The 13202-nt window shown below is 52.8% G+C and overlaps 2 protein-coding genes across 2 annotated transcripts in view; both read left to right on the forward strand.

Annotated features, from left to right (window-relative positions):
* The window catches only part of LOC102774233 (laminin subunit alpha-3-like), a 65375-nt gene extending 64387 nt beyond the window's left edge, over positions 1 to 988 (forward strand). Inside the window, exon 22 of the mRNA XM_015570548.1 lies at positions 625 to 988. Coding sequence (XP_015426034.1) covers positions 625 to 804 — 180 coding nt within the window. The 3' untranslated portion in view covers positions 805 to 988. The remainder of the gene's footprint in view (positions 1 to 624) is intronic.
* The window catches only part of LOC107184686 (laminin subunit alpha-3-like), a 24855-nt gene continuing 12613 nt past the window's right edge, over positions 961 to 13202 (forward strand). Inside the window, exons 1-8 of the mRNA XM_015570549.1 lie at positions 961 to 968; positions 1163 to 1316; positions 1958 to 2118; positions 5756 to 5864; positions 8306 to 8403; positions 9437 to 9581; positions 11253 to 11379; positions 11458 to 11597. Coding sequence (XP_015426035.1) covers positions 961 to 968; positions 1163 to 1316; positions 1958 to 2118; positions 5756 to 5864; positions 8306 to 8403; positions 9437 to 9581; positions 11253 to 11379; positions 11458 to 11597 — 942 coding nt within the window. The remainder of the gene's footprint in view (positions 969 to 1162; positions 1317 to 1957; positions 2119 to 5755; positions 5865 to 8305; positions 8404 to 9436; positions 9582 to 11252; positions 11380 to 11457; positions 11598 to 13202) is intronic.

The following is a 13202-nucleotide window of genomic DNA, read 5'->3' on the forward strand; positions in this document are numbered from 1 at the left end:
TGCCTGCCCCGCAGTGGGGATGGAGCCTGCAACCCGGGCATGTGCCCTGACCGGGAACAGAACCGTGACCTCCTGGTTCATAGGTCAACACTCAACCACTGAGCCACGCCGGCCGGGCTGGCTGGTTCCCTTTTAGACATCAATGGTGACCTTTGCCCTCACATGACGCAATGACATAGGAGCCAACGTAAGGTACCTCCTATCGTCTTACAGCCAACTTCGCACAGACAAAGCATTTACCGAATTATAATGCGTCAGGATTTGAAGTTTTCTAAATAAATGCAAAACCTTAATGAACACGTGTCCCAGCCTTTCAAAAGGGGAGAGATCTGTAATGCTATCAACAATAAAAAGTTTATTTAAAAAATTAAAAGCAACAAGAGACGGTAAAATCTCCCCTGGATCGGAAGCTGATGAGGTTCGCCCTGCGGCTCTTATCTCCAGTGCTCATGGCCCCGCAGGAGCAACTTTGGGGGTGCTGGCGAGTCCGGCAGACGCAGCAGCCCGTGGGGAGAAGTCAGCTAGTAGCCTCGCCGAGTGGCTAAGTCAGCTGTGTGTCGGCTCTTTTATTCTAAAGCAGGGCCACCAGCACGGGCGTGATTGCTGTTGGCCTTCATTTCCTAGGACTACCTGGTGCTGCTCCCCAGAGACTACTACGCGGCCCCCTCGCTGCAGCTGCCCGTCACGGAGCCCTGTGCACACGTGGGCCCTCCCCACGAGAAGTTAGTGTCTCGGGTCCTGAGTCGGGGGCTTGCTGCAGGGTGTGCGGTGGCCTCAGGTCCCATCTGCAGCCGGAAGCTCTGACCATTACTTAAGGGTGGTTTTTCTCTCTGGAGCAGGTGACCCTCTTCCACGTTAAGAATCACAGAGCACTTTGCACCCCGTAGCTGGTGCTTAAGAGCGGCTCGCACCCTGTAGCTTGTGGAAACGCTGGTGCATGCCCCAGTAAGGCCCAAAGTCATGCACCTGTGAGGGGAGGAGCTTAAAATAGAAAGCGGGTGATTCCTCCATGGCTCCCGCCGATGGGAATGCCCTCCCGGTGCCCTCCTGGTGCCTGTAGTGGGCACTGTGGTGCTGGAGGAAGGATGGGTGCCTGGATGGGTGGGTGTGCGGGATGCTCTGTGCTGGGTCTCCGTTGTAACTGCGCATCTTGTTGTCGCAGCTGCCTGCTTTACCAGCAGTTGCCACTGGCCCGCTTCCCCTGCGCCCTGGCTTGTGAGGCCACACACTTCCTGCTGGATGGACAGCCAAGACCTGTGGCCCTGAGGCAGCCCAGCCCCGCTCACCCCGTCATGGCAGATCTCGGCGGCCGAGAGGTGGGCAGCCTTTCGTTTGCTGTCAAAGCTATTACTACCCCCCCGCTACCCCCCCCACACACCACCCCGTGTCTGCTGAAAACCCCTGGCCCCAGTGCTCCCCAGGTTCGGGGACGTGGAAGGACGCCTCACAGGCTCAGTGCAGTGCGTGTGCCAAGTTCTCTGCTGCGGCTGGGGCTGCCGCGCACCCAGTGGGGTGTAGGGTGTGTGCATCGCTTTAGATGATTTGCATCCATATAATTTAATTTTTCTCTTCTAACTAACATCAGTTAAAAGCCTCCAGGCCCACTTCCATTCCTCTTACCTCCCACTGGGAAATTTCTTCCCACTTCAGGCTGTGGAGTGTCTCTTACCTTGAGACACAGGCAAAGAGATGAGTAGAAAGTGTAGAAGCCCCTGCATGCAGGGTTGCAGATTTAGGAAATAAAAGTACCAGGTGCCCATTAAACCTGAATGGAAGGGACTTGATGGTACCGTGCTGTTCATTGGGTTTCCTCTCTAACCGAGCAGCCGCCCTGCAGGCCCCCGTGCCCGGCAGTGATGCCATGGAAACCGATGTCCATGGTCTGTGCAGCCCTGTTTCTCAGCTGCCCGTGTAAGCACACCCCACTCATCTCCCCGTCTGCTCGGCCCTCTGACAGGTGGAACTGTACCTGCCGCTGCGGGTCCCGTGGGCCGGCCGCTATGTGGTCGTGGTCGAGTATTCCACGGAGGCAGAGCAGATGTCTGTAGCCGACGTGCACGTGGGGAGCCCGGGGCCAGGCCTGGCCGGCCAGGTGACCATCTACAGCTGCCAGCACAGGTATCAGGCTGCCCGGGGGTTCCTCTAGCGGGGCCGGCGGGAGATCAGCTGAGGGACTTTGGTTTTCATCGGGATGGAAAGTGGCTCCTTCGTGAGGCTGCTCTTGGCTGCGTGATCGGACATCACCTTGCAGCATGGGGGCCGGCAGGCTGCTCGTCGGCAGTGCCTGGAAAGCGTCGCAGTTTCTTGAAAAGCTGTTGTACTTTCCATGTTGATGTTGGCGCAGGTTCCCAGGAAGCAACATAACCTCTACATTGTCCTCGCTGGCGCCCCCTGTGTGCTCAGGGAAGTGCTCGCAGAGAGCAGGGTGTGGCGCCCGGAAAGGCGTCCATCTCGCCTGCCCTCCCCGTGCCCTTCAGAGGTGGAGGTCATGCATGTTCGATGATCGTCAGGAGGAAAATAACACCTGCCCTGATGTTCCACTTTCAAGAGCTCTGACCAGGATTTACTAACAGCTGTCTCCCCCCAGCTGGTTTTGCTCAGTGGATAGAGCATCGGCCTGCGGAACAAGGGTTCCGGGCTTGATTCCACTCAAGGGCACATGCCCTGGTTGCAGGCTCCTCCCCGGCCCGGGCCCTGGTTGGGGCTCACACAGGAGGCAACCAATCCATGTGGTTCTCCCACATCGATGCTTCCCTGTCTCTCCCTGTCTCTCCCACTCTCCCTAAAAATCAATGGAAACACCCTCGGGTGAGGGTTAAAAAAAAAAGTTGTTTCCTTGGCGTAACATTTCAGAACAAACAGAGGCAGCTGAGCAGAGCTGGCTGCACATGAAGAGCCAGTGCCGGGGGTTCCCCAGGACGCTCACCAAGGCCCTGGGAGTTGGAGGCAGCAGGTGGGAGCGGCACGGACCACCCAGCTCAGGGCCAAGTCTGGAACCTTCTGCCTCTGCTTCCCTGTTGCTTCTGTCCAACCCGGGATGCCCTGGGAGCTGGACACGCTTCCTGTTTTGCAAGTGAAAGAACTTGAGGAAAGAGTTGCTTTGAGCAGCTTCGGGTGGAAACTTTTATGAGACTTGATGAGAGGTCACTGAGTCCACATCACACTCTCAGCCAGCCTCACAAATAAGCAATGAAGGCTTCCTCCTTTTAAAAATCTTAAAAAAAATCCAGTCCACCCCTTTCTCTGGGCTGATGACTTAAAAAAACAAAGAATATAAATAATCGCATTTGGATTTGTAACAGGGGCACCAGATGGGCAAAGAAAGTTCCCCGGAATGTTCTTCCATGATCGGAAAACAGTTTCCTCTCCAGGTGATGTCAGCAGCCACTGGAATGTACACTCCCGGTGGGTGGGTCGCCCCAGGAATCCCCGTGACTGGGCCACAGGGCCTGGGGCCAGGCTCCTTCATGCCCTGTCTGCCCCGCCCGCCCTCCAGCTCAGCGCTCCCTCTGGGCACAGGGCCGGTCCCTCCCCCACAGGACACAGAGTAGGGATGGCCAAGAGCCCCAGGCAGCTTCCCGAAGGCCTGGCAGCTCTGAGTCACTCCGGACGAGGCTGCGACTACCCAGACCCAGCAGAGGAGTGAGTTCAAAGCCCAGGAAGAAAGGGCGCCTCCCGGGGTTCCAGAGCACCGACTCACGGCCTCCGTCTGGACGACACGGTGGGGAAGAGCCGTGAGACCCTCTGCAGGTGCTTCTGGCCGCGGACAGGCCAGCACCCCCGTGCCCACCTGCAGGCCCCGGTCAGGGCCCAACACAGTGTTGCATGGACCGGGAGTCCCTGTTGCTGTGTTCGGCCACTCCCGGGAGGCTCACGGTATTGATTCTCTGGCTAAAATAGTTCCCTCTCTACTTGCCTGCTACGTGGCCAATGAACAGGCTACATATACCACAGTCCAAAGAGGTGCAATTGGACAATATTTAACCCATAAATACCTATTTCAAATGTCAGGCCTTCACCATTGCAACATCTCCTGCTGAGGTCGGGACCCTTGCCAGCCTCACTCCAGCGACTTCCATGTCGTTAACAAGATCCCAGCAGGAAGGCAGGGGTTCTGGTGGGGGCGCCATTTTTCAAAATGGAGCTGTGATGAATCTGCTAAGAGAAGCGGTCACTCACGATTCAACCAATCCAGGTATTTCTGTTAGTCTAGTCTCGGAAAGATAAGGCTAAATCTAAACCTAAGCAGATGACTGAATATATTTACTTCCAGAATTCTGCTGGAATCCAAGAAGAAGGCATTTAGAGGACACGCACACACACCTCCACGCACGCGACCCACACGCACACCTCCATGCACGTGAACAGAAAGGAAGAGAGAATGACTTCATTGAGTTGCTAAATATGCCACAAACTGTGTTTATCCTTTATACACCATCTCATTTTAGCCCTCACCCCAAAAGTCATTGCATAAATTATTTCAAGTACAGGGTTGGGCAAACGTAGGTTTACCATTGTGAGTACACAAAACACAGACTTTATGCTTGTGTTACTGTGTATTGTATCATTTTCTGCATGATTAACTGTAAGCCTACTTTTGCCCCACCCTGTGTTTCCCAGAGATGGTCATTGTTTCAGGGTGTCACTCGTTCCAAATTATATTCGCAGATAGAAAAGTTGCTGCAGAGCCCGGCCGTGGCTCAGTGGTGGAGGTCAACCTATGAACCAAGATCATGGTTCAGCTCCCAGTCAGGCCACAAGCATGGGTTGTGGGCTCGATCCCCAGTGTGGGGCAGGCAGGAGGCAGCCTCTCACTGATGTTTCTCTCTTCCTCTCTGAAAGCAATAAAAATATATTTAAAAAAGAAGGAAATTTGCTAGAGTCTGAAGTCAGAAACATTCCTCAAAAGACACTTCCTGTATGGGTGCCGCCATTACAATGTGTTCTTGGTTCAAAACTGACCCTTTATTTATTTACTTATTTATTTGTTAAGTTTCTAATTCTCACCCGAGGATATTTTTTTCCATTGGCTTTTGAGAGAAAGAGTAAAGAGAGGGAGGAGAAGGGAGAGAGAGAGAGGGAGAGAGAGAGAAAGACACATCAATGTGAGAGAGACCCATGGGTTGGTTGCCTCCTGCGTGCACCCTGACTGGAGTAGGGGATCACATCCCACCCGAGGTACGTGCCTGTGACTGGAATGGAACCTGGACCTTGGGCCCACGGGCTAACTGTAACCACTGGGCCAAACTGGCCAGGGCAAAACCGGACCTTTTCAGTGTTCCTGGACTTGACCTGATGGGACGGGGGAAGGCGCTGGTAGAAATGGGGCAGGAGGAGGAGCGGCCTGGGCTTCCAGGGGCTCTGGGTGCCTCGGGGCATTGGGCACACCTCCACGCTCCCTCAGGCCGTGGGGGGGGGGGCAGTGGGCAGCACCATTGCCACCAGTACGAGGACATGGGCGACTCTTGCAGAGGCTGTGCCTTAAAGGCAGACAGCACTGGCCCTGGGCTGTCGTCCCACAACTACACCTCTTCCCGTGGAGAAGGTGAGCAGGGCGTGCAGCCTGAGGGGCAGCTCAGCCATCGGGAGGCCCTTCCCAGCTGGGCTACATCCTTCACACTCAGCTCAGTGCAGGGAAGTTCTCGGCTGGCCACCAGGCCATCGACAGCAGAGCCCGAAGAGCCACCCGCCACCCGCAGGGAAGCGCCCAGGGAGGGGCCAGGGGGTCGGCTGAGCCAACTGTCTCCTCCTGCAGCGTCCTGTGCCGGAGCGCCCTGACCGACGGCCGGGGCCGCCTGGCCACCTACGAGCTGCTTGCTGACGCGGACGTCCGGCTCAGAGTCCGCAGCGCCCGGCTCCTCCTGGTATGTATGCCCGTGGGGCTTATTTCAGTGTGTGTGTGTGTGTGTGTGTGTGTGTTAATCCTCCCCCGAGGATATTTTCCCATTGATTTTCAGAGCGAGTGTGAGAGAGACACACCAGTTGGTTGCCTCCTGCATGCACCCCGACCAGGGCCAGGAATCTAGCCTGCAACCGAGGTACGAGCCCTTGACCAGAATCGAACCCGGGACCCTTTAGTCTGTGGGCTGACGCTTTACCCACTGAGCCACACCATTGGGTTTTAGAAGCATTTGGTTGATATCTATGCTCTTAAAAATAAGCTTATTAAAAATGTGGCTGGTTTTGGTTTTTTTTGACATCTATAACATCAGCCCTGTGAAGAATGGCCAGTTGTGTGATGTTTATTCTTCCATCTAGAAATCTGTCTGGCCTCTCCTTTGTTTGAGCCATTGTTAGAACACTCGGTCAAGTTTGATCATCACATATGAGCACATCTCACAAAGCCCCATTTCATTAATTTTACTCATTGTACTGCTGTGAATGAAATGACGCTTGTACCATTTCCTCACTTATTAGTATCGCTGGTGTGGAGGAACGCATTAGTGACTGTGTCTATTCTTCCTCATTTTACTGTTTTATTACGTCTATTGGCATCTTGGCAAATTCCTTCAGAGTTTCAAAGGTTGGAATCATCTGGTATTTCCCCCAGACCAGTGGTCGGCAAACTCATTAGTCAACAGAGCCAAATGCCAACAGTACAATGATTGAAATTTCTTTTGAGAGCCAAATTTTTTAAACTTAAACAAGGTAGGTACATTGTTATTAACTTAATGAGGGTACTCCTAAGGCTTAGGGAGAGCCACACTCAAGGAGCCAAAGAGCCGCATGTCGCTCGAAAGCCACAGTTTGCTGACCACGGCCCCAGGTGATCGCTACTCTATTTCACAAAGAGCATGACTCCATTAACTTGAGTGTAATATTAAGACTGACAATGACAGCATCGCAGGTTAAATATACGCGTGTCCACCTGTCAGTAGCACACCTGACGTGTGAGGATTTGACAAACAGAGGCAGTGAGGCCTGCGCTGGGAGGGAGCGGCCAGATTTACAGGAAGGTCTCAGGGGACGTAAAAGTCCGAAGTGTGAAGACTTCCTGGGGCTGCTAATATCCAGCCTGGTACACCTGGGAGCCCGCGGCCTGCTCAACCATAGTAAAGACTTGGCGCTTTCTCTAAAGAAGCACCTGGGATTCAGTTTTTAAAAATTACTCTACAAAGTATATAATCACTTAAGACCTTCTTTTTAAAATTACAAATCTCTTTTTAAGTGTAACAATCCAATTGACTCTTAACCTTTTCATCTTTGGAAGCAGTGATGGGGCTGAATCTTAATCTTTTTTTAATCCTTGCCAGAGAGTATGTTTATTAATGTTTTTAGGGAGAGAGAGAGAGAGGGAGAGAGAAACATCAATGTGAGAGAGAAACATCGATCGATTGCCTCCTGTACGTACCCCAACGAGGATCAAACCCTCAACCTACATATGTGCTCTGACCCAGAATCAAACCCGTGACCTTTTTGGTGTTGGGACGATGCTCCAACTAACTGAGCCGCTGGCCGGGGCTGTATCTTCCTTTTGACATATACGTTTGCCCTTTTGAAATAGTCCAGTGTCCTGCCTGAGAATATAAGCTCCTGAGGGCAGGGGTGTTGTCTGTCTTGCAGGATCCCCCAATCTCAGTGCCTCACATGTAGCAGATGTTCAATAAAAATCGTTGCTACTGAACAGCTTTATGATCAAGCTGGCAATACAGTGTTGATCTAAGCTGGAGTAAATTGGCAAGTTAAAAACTGAGTTTTTTGTGACTCAAAACTCACTCTGGAGATAGTTCTTCAGCGAAAGCCCCCTGTGCCAAGGTCTGAGTCATCCTCTGTGAAGGATTGTTTGTAGCAGGAGCGGCCCTCGCTGGGCGCTGGCGTAGCAGGCTCCTGGATGCCCACCATGCCCCCTGCCTCTCCACACGACCTTGTCCCTTTATATCATTGTTCCAGGGCACGTTCGTTCCTGACCTTGAGAAAGCCCAGAAAGGATTAGTTGCACATGATGCTGTAGGAGTCCCATTGTGCACCTTTTACTACTTTAAAGTAACAACGATAATTTCTCTGGATCAATTCTTTACCCAAAGGCTTTTTTATTATTTTTATTCTTAAAAATATATTCCTATTGATTTCAGAGAGGAAGGGAGAGGGAGAGAGAATCATTGATTGGCTGCCTCCTGTGCGCACCCTACTGGGGATCAAACCCACAACCCAGGCATGTGCCCTGACCAGGAATCGAACGGTGGCCGCCTGGATAACAGAGCCATGGCACCTGGGCCCTAACAGCCTTTTTAAAGCCTGCGCTTGACCTTGCCATGATTTTGCTGGTAACTGCAACGTACCTCTTTGCACTGCATTTGCCTGACAGCATCAGATTTGTATCATTCCCATCGAAGAATTCTCAACGGAATATTTGAAACCTCAAGTGAGATGCATCGCCAGTTACGGGCCATTTGCGAACCAAAGGTAAGGCGCTTTCTCCCTGTGTCCCTCTGTGTGCTCCCTGTGTCCCTGTGTGTGCTCAGCGTGATACTGTCATGCCTGTAAGGTTGTGACTTCCTGCTGCAGAAGTGCCCGCAGGTCAAGGTGGTGAGTGTGACAGACGGACAACCAGCTAGCTCACTGACTGCAGGAGTCTGTGCAGAGCCCTGTAAGAGCAGGAGGCCGAGCCAGTGGCCGGGGCAATGAGCCCAGCCCCATGGCCAGTACCTGAGTTCTGTTCTGAACCCTGCGGACTCACTCTGTCCTAATCCTTCAATCCTGTGTCTGAGGCTCTTCATTTAAACAGCCATGAAAGCAGTGACCCGCCTCACCCCGGTGTTATGAGGTTTGCTCACCACAGCTTATGGGGTTTTGGCAGAGTTGTGTTGATGTAGATTCAAACATAATTTATAGACAGTCATGCAAGCTGTGCCACGGCAGGACTGGAGCCGGTGGTGAGATCTGGCTGTCACCCTAGGGGGTGACTGGGGTAGTTCTCTTGGCTCCACAGTTTTATGTCACCTTAGCAGGTAGAGGTGAATAATAATGTTCGCTGCATTGATCTCACTTAACAGTTTTCATCTCGAAGGGAAGCGTCAGTGAGTGTCTGTCGGTTACGCTCCCTCAGCATGAAGCTTTTTTTTTTTTAAAATATATTTTATTGTTTTATTACAGAGAGGAAGGGAGAGAGATAGAGAGCTAGAAACATCGATGAGAGAGAAACATCGATCAGCTGCCCCCTGCACACCTCCCACTGGGGATGTGCCCGCAACCCAGGTACATGCCCTTGACCGGAATCGAACCCGGGACCTTTCAGTCTGCAGGCCGACGCCCCATCCACCGAGCCAAACCGGTTTCGGCAGAAGCTTTGTCTTTCTGTTTTGGCTCGTTGTTTTGATTCGGCGGCTGGAGTGCCCTGTGGTCCCCACAGCTTACGCTCAGAGTCTGCATCTTCACCAACGGGCAGTTCTCTTTGGGGTTATCTTTAATACGAGATTTAAAATGGCCTCTTTTTCAGGGCCACGTGTCTCTCCGTGTCCCCCGAAACTCCTCCAGCAGCACTGATTTTGGATGCCCCACCTGGGGGGCCTCCCCCTCTCCTGCCCCAGGATCCTTCTCCTTCCACTGATGTGGTTACTGGCTTCACCATGGAGTCACCACAGGTAGGACACCCTCCTGCCCCAAGTGTGTTGTTTCGAAGCCAGTGGTTCTCAAAGTGTGTGGCCCGGACCCACCTGGGAACGTGTGAGAAATGCAGATTTGGCCGGCGTGGCTCAGTGGCTGAGTGTTGACCTATGAACCAGGAGGTCACAGTTCCATTCCCAGTCAGGCACAGGCCCAGATTGTGGGCTGGATTCCCAGTGAGGGGTGTGCAGGAGCCAGCTGATCCATGATTCTCTCTCATCATTGATGTTTCTATCTCTCTCTCCCTTCCTCTCTGAATCAATTCAAATATTTTATTTAAAAAAGAAAGAAATGCAGATTCATAAGCCCCATCTCAGAGCTACTGACTTCGAGTCTCTGGAGGGATCTGTGTGTTCACAACCCTCCCCAGGAGTTCAGATGCCCCTGCAGTTGGAGGGCCTCTGATCTCAGTGTGGAGGTTCCAGGCACGAGGCATCTGATTAATCCTGTCCATGCCACCCCTCCGATCTCTCTGTCCCTCCTGCTTCTCCGCCCGAGGCATTGAGCAAGTTCATGGCCCATCTTGTGGTACCTCATATTTTCGTGGTTCTTTGCTGTCTGACACTGTCAGGCTTATTATGTCCCCCAAGCTGGAATGCAAGCACTTTTAGGACAGCGACTGTGGCTGACAATGTTCTCGTATCACCAGCTGCACAAGCACAATTTGCAGGAAGGATATTCTCAATAAACACGTCTTGGTTCGTCTTCTCGAGCAGCCATTTCCCACCTGCTCATCTCATGGCACACACCTCACCGCTAAAAGCCCGCGGCACACCAGAAGATACAGTCTGACAAAAGATAGGTGTCATTTTGGTTGATTTACAAAAAAATAATAATAGTAGTAATTATCTACCCTCTTTACTCCAAAGTGACTTTTTAAAAAAAGCAGGTGCCTATACTTGTATAATAAGGATTTCTGGTTCCAAGAATTAACCAATCAAATGCAACCTTATTATGCAATGTGAGCAATAAGATGCAGTTCTATTATTTGACTTATACTGTGTTTATGGTTCAAGACAGGGCAGTCACACCAGACACTATTGTTGTGTTGGCTAGTGTTGTTTTTTTAATGTTCTTAGTAACTTTTTTTTTTGAGAGAGAGAGAAGAAGGTAGAGAGAGAGAAAGAAACATCAGTGGTGAGAGAATCACTGATCGGCGGCCTCCTGCATGCCCCACACTGGGTATTGAGCCTGCAACCCAGGTATGTGTCCTGACTGGGAACCGAACCCAGGACCTCCTGGTTCATAGGTCGACGCTCACCACTGAGCCACGCTGGCTCCTTATGACCTGGTTGTTACCATAGTGACTGAACGCTGAGAACGTTCTGTGCAGCCGTTTGACAAGCATGCTGTGCATCCTGTTGGCGGGCATTAAGACCTGAAACTGTCAGTCATATGTTCCACTTTGGCAAAAGCTGCCACACAGTTTCCCAACGTGACCACCAAATCCCCCCTCCCATCGAGGTGGCACCTCCGCAGGCCAGCTGCTCTCGGCTGACGCAGGTGAAGCGACTGCAGCGTCCCAGTGGAGGCGTTAGCTTCCCTGGGCAAACCCCTGCTCGCTTTGGTTTTAACCTGGAACCTCCTGCGGTTCTGATTGCTCATTGCTCTGCAGCTCGAGGAGTTTGTTTTTCTCCTTTTCTTCCTAGAGCCAAGTGACCCTGAGAGGACGCGTGCCACGCCCCGGCCGCTACGTCATCGTCATCCACTTCTACCAGCCAGCACACCCCGCGTTCCCCGCAGAGGTGTCTGTGGACGGAGGGCGGCGCTGGCCAGGTGAGCAGCGGGAGCTCCGGCTGCTGCCCCTGGTCTCCCAGGGCCTTGCAGGGCGTGACAGGGCCCCTCTCTGCCCAGGCGTCTTCCGTGCCTCCTTCTGTCCCCACGTGTTGGGCTGCCAGGACCAGGCCATCACCAGAGACCAGCCTGAGTTCGCCGTCTGGGAGCCGGAGGTGGCTGTGACTGTGAAGGTTCCGGAAGGAAAGTCCTTAGTGCTGGTGCGTGTGTGTGTCCTCAGCTCCATCTCCGCATGACGTCATCCTGTGGGTCTGTGTGTTTGGCTCATGATGACCATTCCTACAAGGAATTGAGGTCACGGATATACATTTTAATATATTTTTATTGATTTCAGAGAGGAGGGGAGAGAGAGAGGGAGACAGAAGCATCAATGATGAGAGAGAATCATGGATCTGCTGCTCCTGCAAGCTCCCCACTGGGGATCCAGCCCACAACCCGGGCCTGTGCCCTGACCAGAAATTGAACATGACCTCCTGGTTCGTAGGTCAATGTTCAACCACCGAGTCATGCCAACCAGACATGAAGTCATATTTATAGGAAAATATTTAAACCTTATAGCTACCTGTTAACAACAAAAAAGTGTGTGATAATTAAAATCAAGGGAAACTGGAATAATAGAGGACAAATATGAAGAAAATATGCCAGAGTGAGCTCTGCTGAGCCTCGTGCTCTGCCAGCCCCCCCTCTCCTTCCGCCAGCCCCTCACCGTCCGCCTGCCCCCGACCCTCCACCTGCCCCACACCCTCCACCAGTTACTCCCTCATTCTCCGCTTGGTCTCTCTGAAGCTGGAAGACCCCTCTGTACCTGAAACTTCCCCTTCTGGGCTCCCATGGCTCTCTTCTCTGTTTATCTGCCCATTTTCTCTAATGCTCTCCCGTGATCTCTCCTTCCCTTCGGCCCCACATGTTGGCACTCCCCTGGGTGGGAGCTGAGCCCTTGTCCATCATCTCCCTCTGTGCAGCCTCTTCTGCACCTGCCAATTCGGTTCGGTCCTCATGGGAGGGGCACCCTCCCCCGTGGATTCATCTCCGCTTCCTCCTGAGCTCCAGGCCCAACATGGGAGCATCGGCTGCACATCTCCATCCCAGAGACCTCACACGCCCCAAACCTGGCCTGTGCCCTGCATAGCCCTGGTATCCCCACTGTGCCTGCCCATCACCTGGGTCGCTGGAGCCACAGTCGCCGATGCCCATGGGCTTCCCACAGGGCCTCCCATGGAGTCGGGCTACCCAGCGCCCTCAGGCCTGGCCCTGCCCCGCTCTGAGGAGGAGGTCGCCTTCTTCGGGAAGGCGGCCTGACCTGACTCATTGTGTCTCCCTGGTGCCTGGCACACCTGGCCCATGGGCTTGGCAAGTGTTTGTTGAGTTGCATGACGTGAGCCCAGTGGGGTCTCTGTAAGTGCAGGTCGCTGAGCAGGTGACAGAGACGTTTGAAACTCCCTGCAGTGTTTGTTACCGGCCGAGTCCCATTCACTCAGGAGCAGAGAACCAGCAGGACTTTACATATGGGCTACAGTTACTCACGACAGAGGATAAGCTCTAGGGCACGCCGTGGCACGGTCTTTCCCATTGGTTCTGCCATTTCTGTTTGCTCACCTTTAAAAAATACAAAACAGCAAACCAAGATGGTGGCATAGGTTAACGCCGGAGTTTGCTGCCTCGAACAACCACTTCAAAAATACAACTAAAAGACAGAACGGACGTCATCCAGAACCACAGGAAGGCTGGCTGAGTGGAAGTTCTACAACTAGGAGGAAAGAGAAAAGCATACCGAGACTCAGAGGAGGCGCAGTGCTGAAGTCAAA

The sequence above is a fragment of the Myotis davidii genome, unplaced genomic scaffold (genome assembly GCF_000327345.1).
Source record: "Myotis davidii unplaced genomic scaffold, ASM32734v1 scaffold1467, whole genome shotgun sequence".
In the NCBI taxonomy this organism is placed as follows: Eukaryota; Metazoa; Chordata; class Mammalia; order Chiroptera; family Vespertilionidae; genus Myotis; species Myotis davidii.